The 25,510-nt window shown below is 34.2% G+C and overlaps 1 protein-coding gene across 6 annotated transcripts in view; it reads left to right on the top strand.

Annotated features, from left to right (window-relative positions):
• LOC127858091 (uncharacterized) overlaps positions 1-25,510 on the top strand; it is a 241,560-nt gene that overhangs the window by 73,586 nt on the left and 142,464 nt on the right. Inside the window, exons 2-4 of one of the 6 annotated variants that reach the window (XM_052394987.1) lie at positions 24,884-24,925; positions 25,052-25,120; positions 25,388-25,447. The exons of 3 other annotated variants lie outside the window; for them this stretch is intronic. In XM_052394987.1, coding sequence (XP_052250947.1) covers positions 24,884-24,925; positions 25,052-25,120; positions 25,388-25,447 — 171 coding nt within the window. The remainder of the gene's footprint in view (positions 1-24,883; positions 24,926-25,051; positions 25,121-25,387; positions 25,448-25,510) is intronic. 2 more of the 6 variants (XM_052394989.1, XM_052394986.1) reach the window with 2 other exon arrangements.

Genomic DNA, 25,510 nt, shown 5'->3' with positions numbered 1-25,510 from the left:
TTAAACAGATACTAAATGTGCGGCAAAACTACTTGAAGCGTGATTTAAATTTACGCGTACACAATGCATATGGGCATATTCAAGGTTATTGCTATCATTATCTTACGGATCAATTCAATTCGTAGCGTATTTGCCGCCTTAACCTGTTGGATTAATATTTTATATTTTTAATTGTGAAAGAAATATTCTTGATTCAGAAGGTACGTCGTTTATTGTCTTAGAAAATAATGCTATTTAAAATGCAGTCTAGTAAATTTTGAAATGGGAACCTTTGATCCTGACGCAACAGGGTTGTTTCTCATGTACGATCTTAAATGTGGCCATATTATCTACATTAGACATTAGACATTTAGTATTGTGTTTACTAAACGTGATTCTGGTTTTTATCATTAAAATCTATTTTAACTGTCTTCATGATAACAATGACACTGTATGACATATTAGGGATTGCTGCCACGCATACAGTTTTGTGTATGAATCAATTTAAATGATACCTTTTTTTGGAGGCGACTTTGTTACACACAATTTGTCAAATTTAAAACGAACATCAGATAAAATGCATATGAGAAATTTTTGAAAAAATGTTACTAGCTTATTACAATTTCAAATTAATATCGCGATTGATTTTCATGTGTGTGTCTAAAAGACCAGAATAGGTCTACTACGAGCTTAAACAGGCAATAGAGGGATCAGAATGTAGATTTGTTTATGAAATAAGGAAACAAATAATTTAATCAATACGAAATCCTTTTTAAAATCACGTCTTGAGCAAGATTACAAATCCTGGTTGTTATATTAGGGTATTGTGGACGGACGGCCTGATATGTGGAAAGTGCATGTTAAGATGGCCGGTCTTATCTGATACGAAACAACAATCCTTCTGGCTATGCATTGCTTCGCATATGAACATAGTGAAAGTAAAGGGTATCACAGCAATACTAAGACGTTTATAAATAATATTGAATTTCGTTCCTGTTTTGCTATAAATGAATTGTTGTTGTTTATGGTAAAAAAGTTCGCAAATTTAATTGTAACATGCCTATTTGCCTTAGAGTGTCAATGTGTATATTGCCCTACTTATGTACATGAAGTTCTTACAAATGATGCAAGGATGGACTAATTTGCAGCTTCTTATATGTTTTGGTAGTTTATTTTATTTTATAACTTTTTCCTGTTATCTTCACTGTTTGCGGTATGTCAATCAAACTAAGATAGCAAGAGCTATCACTTAAGTAGAGGGTAGTAGGCGCTTTGCCAAATGAACGGACACATACATTGTGAATTTAGTAATAATTTGGTTTCATTTTATAGATTAAATATATTATATTTAACTCAAATAAAAACATATTACAATAATACCTAACAAGTATTGTGACCTCAAATCCAGCTTTATAATTAAATAAACAACAACACTATTTGCATAGAAAGAATTACATCCGATGTATGAGTTCTATATCTACATACACTGCTTATGTGTTTCTATTTATTTTAGTTATTTTCTGTTTTTCGTTTGTAACTCACTGGCATTTTATAAGGAAAAATCCCTCAATATTCCCTTTTAACGTTGCAAAATTTAGAAAAACATGTGATTTATTTCTCATTTTATTGCCCATAATTTTCATTCTCACAAACTTTTCAAAATACAGTTTTCGATTTTTCCAAGCACTGCGTTAATTTACACACTTAAATCTTCATAATTTTACATAGAAATCGAAGAACTAAGCAAAAGCTGTCCCAAGCACTGCGTAAATTTACGAACTAATTTATATACAAAAAGTCATGCGGTAGTTTGAATCTCAACATAGGCCAAGCCTTGCGTCAATTTACGCACTTAAATGAACATCAATATACCAGATAATTTTACAAACGATTCAAAGTAATAAACAAAAATTTCCCAAGCACTGCATACATTGACGAACTAATTTATGACAATAGATAGCAAAATTATTAATTGAAATTCAAATATACAACACTTTTAACTAAAATATATGATCTTTCTGCATAAGTCAAGCTCTTCGTAAATTTTCCCACATAAATCCAAATAAAAACCCTTTAAATTTCTCAAGTGGCAGTGCGTAAATTTACGCAAATTAATCCAAATAAAAACCCTGGAAATTTCTCCACTAGCAGAGCGTTATTTTACGAACATATTTATGGCAAAAGATAGCAATATTATAGTTTGAAATTCAAATAAACAACACTTTTAACTAAAATATATAATCTTTCTGCATAAGTCAAACTCTCCGTAAATTTACGCACTTTAATCCAAATAAAAACCCTGGCAATTTTTCAAATAGCAGTGCGTAATTTTACAAACATATTTATTGTAAAGAGGTCAGTTATATTGTACTTTGAATTTCAGAAATACAACTGATTTCTGACTAGCTTTCTATATAAGCCAAGCCTTTCGTTAATTTACAGACTTAAATTAAAATCAAAATACCAGATTTTTTAACAAACTTCTCGAAATAATAAACATAAATTGTATCAAGCATTGCGTAAATTTACGAACAAATTCATGGTAAAACAAAACAGAAGAGTTAAACTTTGCATTTTACAAATACAACATGTTTCTAACTATCTTTCTACATAAGCCAAGCTCTGCATAAATTTACGCACTTAAATCAATATAAAACCCTGGCAATTTTGCAGACTATTTGAAGTTGTAAACAAAAATTGTCTCAAGCACTGCGTAAATTTACGAACTAATTTATGGCAAAAGATAGCAATATGATAGTTTAAAATTCAAATATACAACAACTAAAATATATGACCTTTCTGCATTAGCCAAGCTCTTCATAAATTTACGCACTGAAATCAAAATAAAAACCCTGGCAATTTCTCCAATGGCAGTGCGTAAATTTACGAACTAATTTATCGCAAAAGCAGTGCGTAATTTTACGAACTTATTTATTGTACAGAGGTCAGTAATATTGTACTTTGAATTTCAGAATTACAACAGATTTCTGACTCGCTTTCTATATAAGCCATGCTCTGCATACATTTACACACTTAAATCAATATAAAACCCTGGCAATTTTACAGCCTATTTGAAGTTGTAAACAAAAATTGTTGCTAGCACTGCGTTTATTTACGAGCTTATTATTTGGTAAAAGAAACGAACCAGCGGCACATAGATGGTCACACTTGTGGAGAAATAAAAGAGTTTTGTACATTGAGACAATATGGCAGCTTCCCCCATTCCATCATATATTTCACAGCCATTGCCCTTTGGAATACCTCCACTATAATATGAGGGACTAAGCGAAAACCTTATGGGTATGAAGGTTAAATAGTTGTGGAAACTGTTCTTAACCGCATTTACCCTATACAAAAAGGCATGGTAGTGGCGTGGTGGGATATGTCGACAGTGACAGTTCTCCTTTTACCTAAACAACAGTCAAATACATCAGCGTTTGTATAGCAAGAATCACAGCCGACAACAGTGTTTTATCTATACTGGTTTTTGTTGTATATAATAAGAATTATTAATTTCCTTAATTGAGTTTGTTGTTTTGAACCATATAGTTCCATTTTGTTTTCCACATGGTTTATTTTTTTGAATCCATGCTTATTTTATTATTTTAATATTTTTTTTATAAATCGAATTCCTTTATTCATAATTTGCTTAAAACACGATCCGATTTGAATCGGTATGTTACTATGGTATGTTGCCTTACACGATAAATGCGATTATGCTAGCCAAGGGGTTAAAAACAAGAGCTATAAGAAGACAGCGCTAGAATATTCGAGTGTTTGACAGTATAACGTTACAAGCCATCATGGGGAAATTTTTCATATTCAATAAGGTCAAGATAATATAGTCATATTCTTAGTGTCAAGAGGACCATAATTAAAACATATTGATCGCTTATGTTTTAAAGAAGTTGTACTTTATAGACGATTCAGGTATATTTTCCGCAATCTATTGAATAATTGTGAAGACATGAAACAAACTAATAGGATTTTATTTCAAGTTTGATAGCAATAGCTTGGGCGGGATGGATGGACGGTCCTTCAAAAATAAAATTAACAAAAATGAATATGTGTTCGTTTTTTTAACAAGTTTCAAAAAAACTTCTTTTTTTTTGGGGGGGGGGGGGGGGGGGAGTTGGGGTGGGATGGAGAGGGAGGTATAATTCGGGTGTGTGTTCATTTATTAGATGATCTTTCAAAAAAAAGAAAAACAATACTTTTTTTTTGGGGGGGGGGGAATTCTGGGGTGGGGCGTGGGGATGGTTTGGTAGGAGTCTATTGTGGTAGATCAGGTAAGTGTTGTTTTGTCAAACTATGAATCAAATCTGATCATAAATGAATAACTTATGGCAATTTTACAAAAATTTATTCATTTGACCTTGAGAGGGTCATTCAAAGGTCAAGGTCAAATTCAAATTGCCAGGTACAGTACCCTCATGATAGTAAGAAAGTATTTGACGTTTGAAAGCAATAGCTTTGATACTTTAGAAGTGAGGTGGATCTAAACACAAAATTTAACAAAATATTGAAAAAGGGCCATTATTCCGATAAAAAGCCAACCAGAGTTATGCAACTTGCCCCGTACAGTCCCCTTACGATAGTTAGCGAGTTTTCCAAGTCTGGAAGCAATAGCTATGATACTGTAGGAGTGAAATTGATAAAAACACAAACCTTAACCAAATGTTCAATTTTCTAAGTATAAAAGGGGCCAAAATTCTGTCAAAATGCCAGTCAGAGTTACATAACTTTGCCTCCACAGTCCCTTTATGATAGTTAGTAAGTGTTGCAAGTATGAAAGCAATACTGTGATACTTTAGGAATAGAGTGAACCTAAACACAAAACTTTACCAAATTTTCAATTTTCTAAGTATAAACATGGAACATAATTCTTACAAAATGCTTGATACAGTTGTCTGCTCTTGTTTATAGATTGGGGTCCTGTTGATGAAGAAGTATGTATAAAAGCAATATGTCAAGAGACATAGAAAATATTTGAGGTGGTATGCAAACTTTAACATAGATTTATCAATGATATGCATATTTTAAATGGAAAAGGGCCATAATTCTTACACAATGCTTGTTACAGTTGTCTGCTCTTGTTTAAAGATTGGGGCCATGTTGGTAAAGAAGTATGCAAAATATAAAAGTAATATGTCAAGTGACAGAAAATATTTGAGGTGGTACGCAAACTTTAACATTCCAACGCTCACGCTAACGCCGACGCCGGGGTAAGTAGGATAGCTCCACTATATATATTTGATATAATAGTCGAGCTAAAAATGTGATGTCCCCCAGGGCATGGTTAAAAAATCATGCTTATATGCAAATACAAATATTTGTGTTACTTAAAATTTACAAAGGTTTATTATAAACGATTCATTAAATGTTTGTTTAGTTATCTACTAGATATATTTCTGTGATTGCATTAGATCTATATATTCGCAGGCACCATCAAGCCTTATATTTATTTCGTTGTTCGCAATATGAACATGCGCCAATTTGATGGTTTATATGTAAGCTTTTCTTGTACGTATAAAGGTATATGGAAAACTTCCAACCGGGTTAATTAACGCAACCGCGTATCATTGTTTATGTCTGATATCTTTAAGAGCCTATTAGAGAGGTATTGATTTTAATTGAAGCGTGCGGAAGGGGAATATTTCAATACATGCCGGTTGATACAATAAACTGGTGTCCTATACAAAAACAATAATTGCGACGAACAAAGATTCACAAATTATGTTTTGCAGGGGTTTGGCAGAGTTATATCGATTTTGTGATAACACTTGAAAATTTGAACGTGGTACGCGCAAACTGTTTTCCTGCGATTTCTCAACAAGTACATTATAATAATGGAATGTATCTTAGTATACTTATAAAAAGCAGTGTGTTTATTATTCACGACACATTATCTAACATATGTCTATGCAATATCGCTGTATCTAAAAATAACACATCCTAAATGTTTATCACTTGAAAAGTACAATCAATATGTTGTCATGAAAGTTGGTATATACAATCAGCTTTAGGTTCCCCATAGGTCTGTTTGTCTCTCTATTTCTTCCTTTGTAGATCCGTCCATTTTTCTGTCAGTCTTTCCGCAAAAGCTTAAACAAAGTGGATCTTTCAAATGATATAAATGGATCCTGAGATTTCTCAGATAGAACTTATTATCATTGGCTTTAACTCGGTATGCTTATTAAGGATATACAGCTAAATAGATATTTAATAGATATTTGAAGCGCGGTTTAGATTTACGGGTATACTATGCAAGGGCGTAGTTATGAGCGCACACAAAGAAAGAACCTATCTTTATATCTTACGGATCGTTGGCGTTGCAATATTTAAGAAATAAAGTTAACATTCGTAGCGACCGACTTTGATGCATATTTTTGCGATTAAACTTGTTGGAAGAATGATTATATATTTTAAATTGTGAATGAAATATGCTTGATTTCGAAGGTACGTCGTTTAGTTTTTTCAAAAGTAATACTATTTAAAAAGCAATTTTGAAACTTAAATGGAAAGTTTGGATCATTAAGTAAAAGTTACATAAACGTCGTTTCAAATGAAAAATATTTTAAAACTATTAGTTCTTCGGTCCTTATCTATACGTAACGAATACAATATTACATACTAATATTGCATATTCTCAAACTTGGTTGGATTGGTTTGGAATGCCAGTATATATTTAAAAGTCATCAAGAACGCAAAAACATTTCTTTACAAAGGATAAAAGGCTGAGAGTAAAGACAATTGATACAGCTTTGATTTTCGTCAAAGGTTAAAATGATTATAATCTGAAGTGCGGCGGTCTATATGGAAATATATTTGTATTTTGTCATGGAAAGGATGGGGTAGTATTCTGGTGTCTATGTATTTTTTATATTATTAATATAAATTTACAATTGTATAAATTATATCCTAAAAATATGTCTTTTTAAACTAAATGCAATATTTTTGTACAATCGATTGAATGTTCATATTGTCCAATAAATTGATGATTCCAGAAATACATGTCACGCTATGTGTTTCAAACAAGATAAAAAAAGTATCGAAGAGCGTTCAAGAAAAATAACTTGCTTGGCTTAAAAGCGGATAAAAACTACCCGTCTTATAAAACAGAAAACTATTTTATACAGGAAAAGTAATTGGGCAGCCATTTTTGCTGTATGAGAAAAGGCATAGGAACTTTTAACATTAATGATTTAATCAACCAAAAATGTTAAATAACATTATGTTCCGACTCGAGATGGCTTCTGACGCAACAGGATTGTTTGTCCTGTAGTGACGTCAATGACGATATTGTGCGCTGTGTTGGTAAAACAACGTTCTATGAATTTTGCAGATTTTGCATTGTGGTGCTTCGTCAGAATTTTTTGTTGGTGATAATTAAATGTTTTATATCGATTGTTTTCATTATTAACTCAACGAACATACTTAATTACAATATATTCGGAAGTAATGCCTAATAATTAGAAACATAAGTATATTTTATACTTTCACAACGTTTTGCAAACATGTTGGTTATATTTGTAGTAAGACACAAACATGTATGCAATTATACTAAAAGATATGTTTGTACAAACATGATGTTATACTTTAAATGACTGTATTAAATTATCTGAGGCATAGCATGTGACAAGGTAGATTAGTAGTTAAATTTTAGGTCACGGCTAGCGTAGACACGCCATCTGAAATCGTGAAAGATATGCTTCCACTGAAACTAATTGTCGAATAAGATGAATTTTCACTCTCTTCCACAAGAAGGTGATCCATTCAGATAGCAGTTTAACTATTTTATTGTTTATTCTAGTAGTTAAGAGATAAATATGTGCATGTCTATTTAAACAGAACTTATCTTTTCTCAAACTTAGTAATTACCAGAGAATGTAAATTTAATTAGAAGATGTGCATTGGCTTACTTCGCGCTTTAAAAGACAATCGAGAATTCAGAAGGTAGCTTTTTCTGAAGAATGACAAAAAATAATAATAATTAAATCAGAAAGATTTTGCCTTTAAAACAACGTTGTTAATAACTTTAAAAATTCAAGTTGTTTTGTCTAGTTTGTATAGACCAATATGCATTACGCATTTGATACATTTGTAACTTTGGAATGTGGTCAAATTTTAGTTATTTCTTGCAGCAACTCAACTAAGCATGAAGCAGGTTATATTAGATATGATGAAATCTCTGTATTATTCTCGTTTAACTTAAAATGGTGTATCCATCTTTCAAAGCGCCCATGTTTGTTTTACTAGCGGTTTATTTTTGCATGATGTCATTTTGTTGATGAGCATTTTTATGGTCTATTGACGTCACGATGACCAACTTTTGGGCCATCGACCATTTATTTTGTTAATGACTTCAGTCAGGTCATACCATCAAGGGCGTTAACACCGATTAAAAAAAAATTAAGACAACTTGTAAGAAATATTAAATATACTGAATTTTCATAGATAGTACAATCATATAATAGTCTTAATAACAAACTAATTACGTGATCTGCTTCGTAAAATATTGAAATATTTTATCATTCTTGAAAACGTATAATATTGTGTTGAATTAGTGTTGGGCAGCTGTGAGAGAGTTTCATTGTGATAGCAGGACTTGTTCTGAGAGTTATTACGTTATTAATTAAAGCCAGACACCTTATTTGTCATAGTAAATTAAGTATAAAAAAGATGCCAATTAGAATATATTTGGTGGACTGGTTACAAGGTAGAAATCCGTCTTTTTTTGCGCTTTAAAACTTCAAAATAATCGTGTTTTTTCGAAATGGACGTATACGTCTAGAAATTCAAATTTCGGTTTTAAAAGTTGTACCGTTTGAAAAAAAAATTGCTAACTAGGCTTTATCTAAGCAAATTAGAATATATCCGATCTTTACAAGGTAGAAATCCGTCTTTTTTCGCTTTAAAACTTAAAATTAATCGCGTTTGTCGAAATGGACTTATTCGTATATAAATCCTACTTTCGGTTTTTACACCGGTACCGTTTAAAAAATAATAAATAAATTACTTGCTAACTAGGCTATCGATAGATTTAATGACTATTTTGCACACTTTCAAATTGCATCTATATGTATTGATTAGCGTGTATTTCATTTTAAGGTGTGTGGCTTTAATATTTTAAGACAATTGCACTGTTAATGTTGTTACATTATACCTATTACGAGTTTATGTTACAGAATAAAGCGTTAAATGACTTGTTTGAGTATTTTTGCAATCCTGACAAGAAGACAGAGTAGACTGCGCGCAACAAGTTATGGTGTCGGAAGAGGGATCCTTTCAATCAACAACTTAAGGACCCAGTGATCGGACTCATGTCTGGGCGTATGGTGATATATGCAACTCTACTAGTTGACGCGAGAATGAACTATCTGATATTCTAAATATATACATTTAAATTGCTAAGACAGCGGCAACAAAGAAAGTACACATTTTATTTCGTGAACTATCTCTACAAGTGTACAACAAACTATATAAAGAATAATCATATCAAATCAAGAACAACAGTGTAGGCAACTCTTACGGTGTTTAGTATACAGTAAACACAGTGCTGTCCCTTTAACTAATACTTGACAATCTGTAACACAAATCATTTATAACAACCCAACCAGATACTTACTTTCCACGAACACTGCGGCGATTAAATTAGTTATCATGAGTGATCTTAACGACAGTGAACCGGAGGTAACTATCAGAGCGGGGTTCTCGAGGGGAACACGATTTCCGCACACATCGGGCGCTCAAAAGGACGATGCGCAACCGGAAGTCGCTCCGGAGATATCGAGCGTGCAAGTGGACGGGACGCGAATGGAATTCGATGCAGAAGGAAGTAGCGACCACGAAGGCGGCGGTGGCATGGCCGCTACACATGGGTTAATGCGCGAGGTAGCCAGAGCGCTTAAGGAAGCCGTATCCGAGTTGCGCGTTCTCAAGGGCGAAAATCACTACAACAACAGGGAAGCAGTCAACGGCGATATACCCATCGGCGTTCAATATGTAAATGAGCGGGATATCGAGCAATGGTCGTAAAAGGGTACAGCACGTTTTTGAAGGCCAACGAGAGGGAAGGAACGACTACAGGCAGCCACGTGATGACGAATATACCGGTAGGCGTGATTCAGTATCCCCGTTATTGAAATCGAAGTTTGACAGCATCGGCCAGCCGTCGTTAGTTGATCGCAACAACTGTCATGAAGATCAGGACTGCAACGGTGAGGGCGACAACGAAATCGAAAGTGATATGGGGCATGCCTACAATCATAGGCTGCGATTGCCTGCACGTCACGCACCAAGGGATGATGGTGTCTATAGAAGGCCCGCAGTTAGGCGTAATACTCGTTCGGTGCCAAAAATACCACCATTCACGGGTAAAATATATTGGCCAGTAATGTCAGCGAAATTCGAGGCAATTGCTAGAATGTACGGTTGGGACGAGGACGATAAGCTGGACATTTTGCTGCCGATGATAGAAGGTCAGGCGAGCGAATTTGTGTTTGAACAGCTGCCTACGGAAGTGTTGTCCGACTATCATGAACTGATCACAGAGTTGACAAGAAGGTACCGCGTAATCGAGTCTAGCAGATCTTTCGCAGCCAAGCTTAGTAGGCGCAATCAGAAGCACGGAGAAAATGCAGAAGACTATGACGCCGAACGATGATGCGCATACGCAACGGGATCGAAACACAAAAGATGAGGACCTAGGTTCCTCGATGGGCTGGTTGACCAAGAGGTTAAGTTTGCGGTCGAGTACCACAAGGAACCAAGGAATATCGACGAGGCGGTATTTCATGTGGTGATAATTATACAAACAAGAAGTGGAAGTAAATCCTTACGAGAGTATAATCCACCGACGAGCTCGAAGACGAATTTTCAGAAGAACGTAAAACTGAAAGGACTGCATGCAGAATAAATACGGCACAGAAGAGATGTAAGCCCATCATGACCGAAAATTGGGAAAGCAACATTGTTAAGCAGGATAACGAAGTCTAATAAGTAGAATAGAGAAACTGAAAGACGAAAGTAAACATTTGCAGGGGCGGCCACGAAGAAGAGATGTATATTGCTTCTGGTGTCATAAGACTTTCCATTACGCAAAGGACTGTCCGCAAAACCAACCAAAGGTTAAGATATCTGCAACGAACATTAACAGCGAAAAGCAATCTCGAGAAGATTAAACGTGAGAGGGGCTTCTCTCGAGCCCAAAGGGAGGTCCTGTTAGAAAAGAAGTCAACAATAATTTACAGAGCAAGCATCATCATACTGGGGTAAGCCACCTTGAGAGGGAGGTACCATGTACGGATGTGAAGGGTAGATAGGAGAGACACCAGTGACCTTCACCGCCGACACCGGTGCTTCAAGAACGATAGTGTCCAGTCGCGTGTATGACCAGCTGAGCACCAAGGACAAGCCGGTCTTTAAGGGGTCAGTCAAGCTGCGTGGGGTAAGCGGTTCACCAATACGTGAGATGGGGATGGCGATTTTAGTAAGGTCAATTAAAGGTGACCTGTCAAGTAGTTTTGGCCGACATATATGACGAAGTGCTACTAGGGCTGGATGTGTTGAATGGAGAGGACGGACAGGCCGACATCTTCCTCAGCAAGATTATCATCAAGTTCAAAGGAAAAGAAATCCAATTGATACCCGCAATCAAGAGGCTACGGAAGGTAAGTGTTGCAGAAGACATTGATGTAGGTCTTCTACACTCAAAAGTAGTGGTTAATGTTTATGTTGAACGCAATGAGGCGGATGATAAAGGCAAAGAAGAAAATGTTATGATAAAACCAACATAGGAATTTGTGCAGTGTTACCCATTGATAATGGCTGCAACGTAAGTGAACGTTAACAGAGCCGTCATCTGTAAGATAAGAGTGAGTATTGAAACCTTTCGCAACGGGCATAGTGTTACGACAAGATGCAGATATACGAAAAGCAGAGAGGATAGATTCTTGAATGCGGGTTATAGCTAATGAATTGAACGAAAGCAAACGGGATAACATTACAACGGTAAGAAGAGTACATCTGAAAACAGCTGAAACCGACAGAAGTATTACGGACGTACCGGTTGCCAATACAAAAGACGTGCCCCCACACCTGAAATCATTGTTGGAATAATCAGTCGTCGGCAAAACGGAAGAGAAACAATATTTTATAGCTGGGTTGTTGGTTTAATACACAGATACATGTGCGTTCTCTAAAGACGAGTGGGACCTAGGACTTATACATCTATCTGAGGCGGGTTACATTAGCGTACGCTGAAGAAGAAAAAAAGCACTCGAAGATTTGCTTAAGAAAGGATTCATTAAGAAAAGTACGTTCCTTTGGGCCAGTCCAATCGTCTTGGTAAAGAAGAAATCGGGCGCTATACGACCTTGCGTCGATTAAAGAAAGGTCAACGCGTTGGTGAAGCCAGATGGTTTTCCGCTACCACGAATCCAATATTGTTTAGACGCTGTGGCCGGGGCAAGCTACTTCAGCAATTTTGACCTTACGTCAGAGTACTTTCAAATACCGTCAAATACGGATGACGTTCCAAAAAGCGCTTTCTTCTGTAAGTATAGTCAAAACGTGATGTAAACGATGCATTTCGGTTTACACATTGCCGCAAGTTTTTTCAAGCGTACCATGGAGCTTGCATTGCAAGGTTTAACTTGGCTTACCTGTTTGGTTTACATTGATGACATCGTGATGTTCAGATCCACATGAAGGGAAAATCTTTTGAGAGCAGATGAGGTTTTACGTCGTATTCAAACAGCAGGTTTGAAGCTTAAGCCAGATAAGTGCCGCCTTCTCCAGCCCAAAGTCTTTTTTCTGGGTCGCGTGGTCTTAAAGGAGGGTGTAAGCCCAGATCCCATGAACGTTGAAAAAATTGTCAACTGGCCAAAACCTGGAAACGCAAATCAGGTTGAACAGTTCGTGGCATCTGTTATATATTTAATATCGCTGAATCGCACTACATTGGCTGAATGTTTTAAATATTGCGAAATGTATTAAAAAACATATTAAACCTTATCACCATGTACAATTATCCGTTAAATTTCAAAACATCCGGGCCTGAGCGCCACCTCGGAAGATGCCTTTGCTCATTAATAATGCATCGCAAACAAGAAATATCTTTTAAAAAAGATATACGGAAACATGTTATACATGTTCGGAAACAACTAAACATATTTTGGTCAAAACGTATATCAGGATAGGGAACAACAATATTTATATGATCTTAAATATACGTGATCACAAAATGCAATACGATAGTAATAACTTAATATGAGAACTTAGCCTTTAAGTATAAACTCTATGGCGCTGACAATCTTCTAAATGTAAAGGGTCACACACAAACTGTTTAATGTCGTGAGTTAAGTGTAAAACAGTTCTATCCCTGAAGCCTTTTTATAAGAGATAAAGTAGAATCATGCTGAACACGCATTTAACATCGTTACAAAGACGCGGTCGTGTTGCCGATGTTCTGGGGAAATTATGCTCCAATCAGCCAATGGAGTAAATGAAGTGTATTCATTCTTATCTAGCCGCGGGAAATGTTATATGAATTTTATTGGACACTTACAAGTTTGTTAAAAGGTTATATGTGACGTTTAACAGCTACGCCGAAAAAGAGATGGCGCGCGTGAATAAAGGCGGTGCACTTTAAACGAGAATAATACAGAAATTTCATCATATCTAAAAATAACCTGCTTCATTGATCAGAAAGAACACCATCACTATATTCAGAAACTGCTAACACACCATAGAATGATATGAAACGCATGTGCGATTACAAAACAGGTATACGAGCTTCCCTACTAGCTTATCAGGCATTGATTAAATTAACATAATTAACATAACATTTCCTTTTCTGTTTTCATTGCTTCAAGGGTCTGCCTTGTACGCGGTTCGTACTAAATAGTACGCCAGGCGCAAATCAAAACAATATTGGACGTGATGGCCTTTTTACAGTCAAACATTGGAACCAAAATGTTATTCAATTCACAAATCACAAGACCATTTTAAACCAATTTATATTAAAATGGGTATGCACGATTTTTTCAAATATTTATGAATTTATATAAAATGTGTAAAAAACGCATTATACATATATTTCAATATAAATTAAAATAAAAGTTAAGAAGAACATGTGTCGAAAAATGCGAAATAAGCCAGAAATTTTATTCTGAAATCTAAAATGTCTGTACAGTCGAATTCGCCAGTACGTATATCATGCATGTACGATGTGAATCTAAATTTAGTTTTACGGGTCATTATAGTTTCCTGCAACGATATCTATTCATACGACACACGAACACCAACTCCGATCCAAATAAAAAGACGAATGCTTCGGTTATTGTAGGAAAATTTGTACGAAATATCTTCGTCTCAATCGGCTCAGGGCGTTAATTTGTATTAGCTGCATTGTGTGAAATTCGTCTTTAATGTATAATTTATCTTGCCTATTTTGTGTTATTGTAAAATATTTTTAGCAATATATTACAATTTAACACATATCAAAATCGTGCATACCCATTTTAAATATGGTATAAAGAAGCTTTTATGAATTGAGCGAACTGATTATTCTAAGCTTGAGAACACCGAAAGTGTTGTTTATTTCGAACCATATTAAGCTAGTGGGATATAAGATAGTTAACTGTTTCCCTGTGTTCTCTGTAACGGCAGTATACTGTGCCAAAATACCGCGTCATAAGCAACAAGAAATATCTTAAAATAAGATGTACGGCGTTGATTGTGGTTGGAGTTGGGAAAGGTAAAGAGTTCAATGAATGAGATCAAAGATAGCGAATGTCTTTTTCTGTGCAGTTCTTAGCTGCATCACACGCAGTACGGGATGTTACGCGGAGTTTTTGCGGCTTATTTTACATTATTACATATTTCTGGTCATGAACCTTTAGATACAAAACAGAAAACCAAAAGAAGAATGGAAGTGAAATAAAACATATGAGTCAACCGGCCACACGCGAAGTATCCGTACATATTTTAAATATTTATACGCGCATTATTCGAACAAACCTGTTTAAGTGGTTTGTCGGGCATTGCTATTTGATTCGATTATTAACAGTATCGAGAACCATCGCGCTCATGCTTAATACATTAGATATATGGTGGAATAGTTCTTGTTAAATAAATCAAAAATAATATTTATCATGGTATTGTTGAAAACACATTAAGAATCTATTATTGACATACCATAATTATATCGCTGAATATCTTCATTTAACATATTTCTGGTCTAAAGAAAATTCCAGTTGACATAGTTCACGCGAAAGCGTCTATATTATGTTCAATTTTGGTCAAAACGAATATCAGGATAGGGAAAAACGATACTTTTATGAACTTAAATATACTAGTGTACAGACAGGAATATGAAAGTAATTACTAAAAATGAGAACATAGCCTTTAATTACAAACGCTCTGGCGCTGGCGATCCTCTGAAAATAAAAAGGTGCACGCACAAACTGTATTGATGTCAAGAATTGAATGTAAAAATGTTCTATCTATCAAGCCTTTTCATTAGAGATAAAATTGTTTCATGCTGATCACGCAGTAAAACAGTGTTACAAAGACGCGGCCATGTTTCCAATGTTCTTCACACAAGTCTTGTGGTATGCTCAAATCAGCCAATGGAATAAATGAAATGTATTCATTCGTGTCTAGCCGGGGAAAATTTATTTGAATTTGATTGGACACTTACAAAAGTCAGGTAAGGTCAAAAGTGACGTTAAACAGCTACGCCGAAAAATGATAAAAATGTAAGTTTGTATCGAACAATGATATTTTATACACTGTGAGAAAATGTGCAGGAAACTTTTAAAGCGCGACCCCTCAAAGTCAGGGCTGGAAGCATTTTGTCTGCGCTAAGCGATCCGCACAAAACCGCTTCGACTAGGACATTTGATTGGGTGTAGCAGACTGCATTGAAATGTCCACTCCATAATAAAAAACATGAATATAGTTTTTATACAAGACATAACGACTGCAAATATGTTAGTTCGACCGAGAGACATAACATTCTGATGACATATGCTATTTTTGCATTATCTGTTAATGCTATTTGTTTTAGTCGTTTTCTCGTAGTTTGATATTAAACGGCCTGGAATTCAAATTTGCATACATTTTGAGATCAGAAATTACGTATTTTGATCCTCTTAATAAAGTTATTGCACATATTGCATGGTAGGCATTGATGGAATTATTCACACTATAGTGGGCATTATGCTATTTCTTGTATGTTAAAATATGCATGTTCTTAATGATAAGTTATTGTGTTTTCCAGATCCAGTATAACATAATACGCTCGACATTTCGGATACGGAATGGAACGGTTTATCGTGGGGTAAGATTGCAGAATCGATTTGGAGCTGAAATAAGTATTTACACTGGATAATCTTCTACACCCATTTTGGGAGTTTGTTTTATTGTTTGTGCAGTGCCAATGTTCCCATTTGATGAGATTTTGATATCTCTTCATAATTGTTTAATCTCTGAAAAAGAGCACACGAGAAATTAAGAATGTTATTAGCAATGTGTGGTATGACGGTAAATCTAGATATTTACGGCTGAAAATATTTTGTATTTGGTACGAAAAATCTGAGCAAGAGACTATATTGATAGCCATTCACGTCAATGTTATCGTTTTTTTCCCATTATTATTCAACGCCAATCACTTTGTTTTCTTTACGCCTGTATATTTTAAATGCATGATTATTAAATAAACATAATGTGAAGTTGGCTCTTGTCATTGCAAGCTATGAAAGGGCTTTGTTAAACAGGCTTTGTCATCGTAAATGTTCTTTAGACAACTATTTCAGATATTAAAAGCTATTGTATCATATAATTCAAAGGGGTTATCACGTGAAAGTCAAGATGGCGACGTAAATGCCGAGACTGGTATTGTTCACCTTTTATTACTTTTGTTTAATTTTTATATGACGCTCACTTTCTAGCCATATAAGTAAGTAAGTGATTAGCGTTTATTTTGTATCAACATTCGCTTTATATCTCGACTTTGCTCCCCGCAAATATTCTTTTTGGAGCTTTAAATAGGTCATACCGCAAAGAAATTTCGCATGCAAGTAAAGTCGTGATATAGATCGAATATCAACACGAAATAAAAGCTAGTTAATTTCTTGCTGATATGGCTGGAAATTGAGCGGCATTACAAATAATAAAAGTAATACAGGATATAAAACGGCAAACAATACCTTCCTCGGCATGGGCGTCGCCGTCTTGATTATCACGTGATTACTCCCTCTGTAATTGTAAATAAACAATGACGATGAACATGGTGAACTTTTAAGATCGCCCTTCGTTCGTCATGTTTCGTCCGATGTGTGTCATGCGTCTCCCGCAAACGTTCATGCAATAGGCAAAGTAAAAGTTCAGATGCACTCTTATTATACAATGCGATCCTCTATTTTTGCAAGCAACCAAGTGTAAAACGGTAAAACACAAAACAAATTAATCAGACCAGACACACACGTATATAACTAACGAAAACATTAACAAGACTGGGTTTACCGCCTTACAAAGGTCGTTTTAAAAGCACTGGTGAGGAGGGAGGGGGGCTCCAAATCGCACATTAGGTGCGGAAAAAAACATGTAACACGTGTACAGGCCCATGACATCATAATTTTAAAACATAATGCACTTAAAAGCTTCATCTTCAGCATACGCACTTTACAGCTACATCAACATACCCAACAGTCTAAAAAAATCATGAAGAAATTCAAATGTATAAGTAGTAGTAGTAGAAGTAGTAGTAGTAGAAGTAGTAGTAGTAGTAGTAGTAGTAGTAGTAGTAGTAGTAGTAGTAGAAGTAGTAGTAGTAGTAGTAGTAGTAGTAGTAGTAATAGTAATAGTAGTAGAAGTAGTAGTAGTAATAGTAGTAGTAGTAGTAATAATAGTAGTAGTAGCAGTAGTAGTAGTAGTAGTAGTAGTAGTAGTAGTAGTAGTAGTAGTAGTAGTAGTAGTAGTAGTAGTAGTAGTAGAAGTAGAAGAAGTAGTAGTAGAAGTAGTAGTAGAAGAAGTAGTAGTAGTAGTAGTAGTAGTAGTAGTAGTAGTAGTAGTAGTAGTAGTAGTAGTAGTAGTAGTAGTAGTAGTAGTAGTAGTAGTAGTAGTAGTAGTAGTAGTAGTAGGTAGTAGTAATAATTTTCTTGTGCGAATACAACTCTAGAGAATTTTTCAAAAATTCGCCAAATGATCTACCTACGACAATCAGACATAGAGAATAGGTTACTGCCTGATCATTGTGTAAATCTCATCAGGCAAGGCTTAAAAGTAAATAACTTATTAAATATTATAGCTACTACGCTGCATTTTTACAGGGAATTAATACGATATTTTATTTGTGTCGTCAAGAGCACTTGCCCTTAATGTTTGTATAATATGTTTTGCTGTTTTCGTTGCTTTTTGTATTAAAGTATATTACATCTTGGTATACAATTGTTTATTTTGTAAGATCTGACTATTTTTAACAAAAAAATAAGACTTATTAGTTGATTACGGGCAATATGACCTTCCTTAAAATATTGGCTTTTACAACAACATTCTGTTAACGGATTTTTTCAGACAGCGTGGTAAATGATGCACACACAGTATTTCACATTTTAAAGAAATATCAATGATATAACCACTATATTTCAATATTCAGATAATTACGAAACACAACTTTAGAGCTAATGAATTCGTCGAACTCGAATTTTACGTAATGTTTGTTGTTTTATAATAGTTTCTTTCACCACATTCTATGTTATTATATACACGATGTGTTTGTGAAACACTATGTCCGCCATATATTTGGCCTTTAACCTTGAAGGATGACCTTGACCTTTCACCACTCAAAATGTGCTGCTCCATGAGATACACAAGCATGCCAAATATCAAGTTGCTATCTTCAATATTGCAAAAGTTATGGCCAATGTTAAAGTTTGACGCAAACAAACCAACAAACAGACAGGGCAAAAACAATATAGACATGGGGGTATAAAAATGTCATTTCCTCAGACATCCGTCTGTCTGTGGTTATCTCAATTAATACCTAACGGTACATAATTGTATGCATTATAAGGATTTGTATGTATAGTATCGTATGTGTGTAACTAGTTACAAGTACGGGTTACTAGTAATACACGTTATAACAGGGAGGTCATGAACAGGTATTGAGGTCAAAACATGGACGACCCAGGATGACGCTCAGCGCTATATTTATCTACGTTTAAAGGCAGCGAATTGATTTAATTAATTTGTACATAATAATTAAGGCAATTGATGACGTTTATTTAACGGTTTTCACTGCATATCATTTAAATTATTCCCTCAGGGGCGTGTTTATGGCATATTACTAATTACGCACGACATGCTAGGGGATCCGCCGAATATGTTTATATGCATACGCATAGATGTACTTTTTAGTTTTAAAGGGGCCTTTTCACGTTTAGGTAAATTGACAAAATTAAAAAAAATAATGTCAGATGCGCACCTTTTTGTTTTAGTTATGCTATTTGCGAGGAAACAGTTATACTGAACATTTACCTTGCTCCAAAATATCTTTTTTTATCACATGATATACCCTGTTTCCCATGTAATATATTCCCATGGAATATTTTATCTTACACATGTGTAATATACTTTTTAATTGTTTTCAATGGCTTAGTTTTCGTTCGATTGACCAATCGAATTTTTGTTATTTTGCTGAAATGACGTTGCAACGTCTAATGACGTCACGAAATGTAAACAACATTAGGGATTTATCATTATGTTTGCGTAAATATTTGTTTAATTTGCTCATTTAAAAGCATATGATAAAAAAGATCTGACCCTCGTTGTCATATCATACCATATTTTATTAAACGCGTCCAGGAAATTCGTAAGTAAGCTCTTCAAAGGCTTGCTTACTAACAAAATTCCTGAACTCCTTTAATAAAATATAGTATGATATGACAACTCGTGCCAGATATTATATATATGCATCTGTTGACGATTTAAAAACCGGAAACTTCTAAAGCGTTGCAACACGGTACGATTGAATAATTCGGAGAGTTGTGTTGTTGTCGTTATATTGTGTGATACTACGAGGATTGCTTATATAAAGTATAACATACATATCTTGGTAGACTTTTACCTAAGGATTCCAGGGGTCAGTGGCCAATTGAGGGTTACTTTTTCCCCCTTTTTAAATTGTATTATTGTTTTTTTACTGCAGCTTTTTAGATCCAATGTTTACATTTATCAATATAAAGCATTTAATGACAAACTATAATACATGCCAATACATGCCAAATTCATGAAAAGGCCCCTTTAAAGTTAATTGACAATAATAAGGCAATCATACTTTCCTAGCTAAATATGCAAATAAAAACCAATCTCTCCGCACCACGATCCACTACACTTTCTTTACCAATTATGGCATTGGAAAACCTTTACAGTGATCTTTGTATCGAAAAAGAATTTTACCATAGTTAAGGACGGATTTTAGCGCAAGGAATTTTTTAGTAAGGTTTTCAGTCATGTGATTGTTTGGGTCGTATTTGAAAACATAATGTCCCGTGTAAAGGTAGGACACGTTACAATTACAGTATTACATTAAAAACATCATTGTATTTTCTTCTTTTGGAACATTTTTACATTTGAAGTTCAAATTTGTTTATAATGATTATAAAATAATTTACAGTATATTATCATTCAAATGAACTCTTTCGCGCTGTTTAAAGCGAACTGTTCTTATTTACATTGCTACAACATAATCAGTGGATATCAATTAAAATATCGTTACAGTGACGTAACTTTTCAAGAGAGTTGACAACCTTTCATGTCTATTTCAGGGCGGTCGCTTACGCTTTAGGATTGGTAAGTATATGTAGAGACTACTTTATGCAACCCGTGACATAAAAATACGTCATCGTCTATCATTTTAAGCATATATTCATGATATTTGAAATTGAGCTCGATGTAATAACGTTAATTGCATCACTGAACAATCAACAGTATTTTAAATAACTAAACATGTTATTGTGATATATAAGCATACAGCATCTAATACTTCGTATAAATTGACGATACTATTTTAATTACCTATAACATTATACTAATTATAATAATAATTATTATTATTATAATTATTATTATTAAATCATTTAATTTAAAATCCATCCGCTCAAGCAAAACTTACAAAAAAGCGAATTTGCAAACAAAGAGAAATTTGTGTGATCTGATGGGTTAAGTCAACTCGTGTATAGTCTGTAATATTTATTAGTTATCATGTTGCAATAAGTTACTGACAAATCATAAAACCACCAGACACTACGCTCATTAATGCCTTATGTTTAATGCTGAATATCAAGTTCTCATCATTATAACCAGATATTACAGGATGATTTATTAAAGATTTAAAACATTTATCCATGTAAATTATAAAAATCGAATAAGTGTACTATGAAGTCCACAACATGTACAATAATTCCATTTACCACAAGGAACATTTCAGTTGCCGGATGATTCTTCGTCTGATGACGATTTTGAAGCCTACGTCCAACCTAAACATGTAGAAGAGCAGACACGTGATATGTTATCACGTCCATATTATAGACCTGAGAAAGCCGTTGAACAACAGGTACGATGCTGTCATTAATAGTGGCTGTTCTGATATTGATAAGAATTTTATAAGTATTTGAAATAATCTGAAAATAAAGTAGGACACCCGTATACCAGCGTACATCAGTAAAGCTGTTGATTGTTATTGAAAACAATTGTTTAAATGGAATGAACTTCAATAACTTTAAGTATAACAGAAAGTTTACTTGATGAAACTCTGAAATGGTATAGACAAGTACGCAAGATTATTTGTCTGATGAAGTACTGTGATGTACCTCTATCGACGTCTGGAGATCAATCTGCACAAATACAAGAGTTGAAAAGAGAAATATGTAGGCTTAATAAAGTCGTTGAACAACAGGTACGGTGCAGAAAATAATAATGGCTTTTCTGATATTTGATAAGTATTTGCGATAGTCTGAAAATGGGCAATGTGAATCAATCACTGTTATCATGAACAAATGTACACATGTATTCTACATGAGGATATGCATACGGAATATTACGCTAGTCAATTGTTCCATGTGTTTGTATCAGTCGAGTAACTTGTGTAATGACATATTTTACGAGAGTTGGAGCCTCGAGTGTGATGCGAAACAACGCAAGCCACGAGACTGATACAAACATTTGTAACAATTGACTTGCGTAATATTACTTTTATTATATACAACTTTGAATCATTTAAGTTAAAACAAAATGAGTTTAAGCGTTCATAATTAACCAAGAATGCACTTATAATGTTCTGCATTCAAAGTGACGTCATTAAAAGTAGTCCGGCTAGAATGATAATACGGAATTGGAAAACTAGCGAGTAGCATAATACGGGAATTATTTATGTACAGTGGTATTTTACCGATTGATACAACTTGTATTTTTTGGGAAAATAAAGCAGGTATATAATAAAAGTTTTTAAATGAATCACTAAAACATGCATATTCGGTGAGGAAGCAGGAGTATTCATTTTTTCTTAACACAGAGAAGCGCATGTTACTATTCTGGAAATTGATTCGGGAATGTCAATACCATCGTAACCTCTTACTTCTACACCCCCATTATGATTATTTCAATAAAGAATTTTCGGTCAGAATGGAGGAGTTACAATTCGTATTTTTTTTACAAGCACATGTTAGTATTCTGACTTTTATTCGGAAATATCAATACCATCGTGTTTGCTTACTTTTTCACCGTCTGTAACTCGTTTGCATTTTTTGACTAATTATTTCTAATTGTACTCCAGAAACTAGCGTTTGACACGACGAAGAAAGATTATGAAGGCATCATAAAAAAACTTACGGATAAATTATCGGCAGCTCTCACACGGTATATATTAATTGATGATTTCTCACATACCACCATTTTACATGTGTTCGCTAAAATGGTACGTATGTAAAATAAACCATGTTATACAGGGACCTTGTTTGACATAATTCAATCAAGATAATCAACATATTTCAGATTGAGCCTGATGAGTTGAACATAGTGCGGAAAAAATCAGTACAAATGGGTCATGACGGCCCTCTATCGGTTACCTCATTCCACGTGTAATCACTACTTGTTTGTTAATACAATGTGCTCTTATAGATGCATAGGTTTTGCTTATATCCGCCCTCTTTGGTAATGTATGAGATCTATAATAAGTGCTCTTTATTTCTTTGCTTAATATCTTTTAACTGCCAGTTGGCTTGCAACAAGCAGATGATAATTGTATTCTTCAATTTTATCTTACATTTTTATCTTGTAAAAGGAGCTTATGTGATGCTTTTTGCATAACAATATAGTACATGTGCAACGATTTTAAAACAATATATTCATTTCTCAATGCCAGCATCCGGTACATTACATGTTCAAATGCATAAAGGGTGCAAAAGCAACTCGATCATTTGCATCAGTAATGCCCAATGAACAATTTTTTTAACTGATTCCATGGAACTTCGTAGTAATATGTATTTCGAGGAGAATAAAGATCATAATCGCGTGCACTCATTACATTTTATTAATAATATAAATTCACGCACAAATCGAAATGCTGATGGCGGGTAAGCGAAGACTTATTGAAAAAGGGTATGTCGTTCCAATGCATGTTATCACATTATTTTTGATTTACTTATGTAATGCGAGATCCGATTCTTGCGGATATATCAAAATATTACATCATTAAATGGATAAAAGTCAAGTCTCTTCTCCGTCAATGTTAGAACTAGTAAAACTATACTTACGGGGTTATCATTTAAACAGTCATATATGTTGTAAGCGAACCCAGAAAATGGATGATTTCCAATTTCAAAGAACTTAATTTGCTTTTACGTTTTGAATATGTACGGATTTGAGCATTATGGTAGCAACTTCCTATTCATTTTTTCCGCGCTACCATACTTAAAGATTATTTTCGGGTCTTTTTAGCCTGTTAAGATCACGCGCTCCATATGACGTTTGATTAAACAGACCTTTTACATTCAAGATACACACAAAAATTACGATCACATTTCCAAAGGAACATTACGCCTTTATGTTTAAATCCAAATCTCATAGAAACAAGCATGTCAATTGAAATCCGCATAATACAAACTGTTGGTTTCATGCTCTGATATAAACATGAATGGATTTCATACATGTACAGTATGTATATTCAATTTCTTCTAACAATAAGCACTTGTTCAATGTTTTTTTCCCGTTTTGACTTGCATTAGTTTTCTTGCTCCTATTTCTATGAATAATACAAGCGACAACGGTTCAGTGTCGCATTGTTTCGAGACCTCACAAATGCGTTCGTAATGCTTTCATGATAAAAATACAAATATTAAAGTAGACAAAACGCACTAAGGTTTATTTTCACTATTGAAATTTGTCTTCATAGCTTGTAATTTTCATTTAAATATGTAGGCTTTGTTCTTAAAACAGTGTATAGGTTTTACCAACGCTTATTTAGCAACACTTTACACTAGTAAACGTTGTAATTCTCTTGAAAAAAAAAAGAAAAGTACTTTGCGAAAAGGTAGTTTTTCACATTCAAACTGTTAACAGGTACTATAAAATATATACTTGCAATTCAGGGAACAATTACATAGAAGAATACCAGAAGAAATGAAACAAAAGTTCGAACGAGCAGAAAACATAATTTGTAAAGAGTTTGATGAGCTCGTAGAGAAATTCGAGAAAACTAAAGTACAACAACTGGAGAATGCTATGAAGTAAGTTTGGTTTCGTATGTGTTGTTTGTTGCTGTTTGAAGGTAACATAATTATTCATATTGGAACATCAATATTATAGATATCTAGTTATCATATGTTTTGTTTGATTTCAGAGTCTGCAACATACAGAAAGAGAAGGAACTATTGCAAGAAGAGTAAGACCTATCACAAAACATATATAATTTGCTTTGTTAAATTAAAACCATAAGAAATAATAATCCAAACCTGTATACCTTGTGGTGTGTTTACTAAACTTCAATTGAAGTATGATTATTTTCTAGGTTATGTCGTAAAAAGGAAGAAGTTCGGCAGCTGCATCAGTACAAAGAAGTGATGGAAAAGAGACATGGGTACATCGCAATCTAATTTATTTTACATTATATTCAACTAAAGCGTAACTGTGGTCGAAACATATTTGGATAAGTATACAAGGTGTATTATACACAATAATCTAAGCCCACCTAAGCATAACAATAAATAATAAATAATTAATAAACAGTGAAGTACGCGAACAAAGTACATTGACTATACTCCGTAAGTTCAATTTTTCTTCAAACATGCAACTTGATATCTCTAGTAGGACAATAATACATATAACTTTTCTTGATTTTCTATAGGATACTTACGGCCACAATTCAGATGCTCAAGCAAGATTCTCCTAAAACCGACGATTACAAGTATGCTGGTTGTTATGTTTTAATATATTTTTTATCTAAGGTAAGAGTGGAATGGAAATTTTA

This window comes from Dreissena polymorpha, chromosome 14, assembly GCF_020536995.1.
Source record: "Dreissena polymorpha isolate Duluth1 chromosome 14, UMN_Dpol_1.0, whole genome shotgun sequence".
Taxonomy (NCBI): Eukaryota; Metazoa; Mollusca; class Bivalvia; order Myida; family Dreissenidae; genus Dreissena; species Dreissena polymorpha.
The sequence above is the reverse complement of the archived record's forward strand: the minus strand, read 5'-3'. Positions and strand labels throughout refer to the sequence as shown.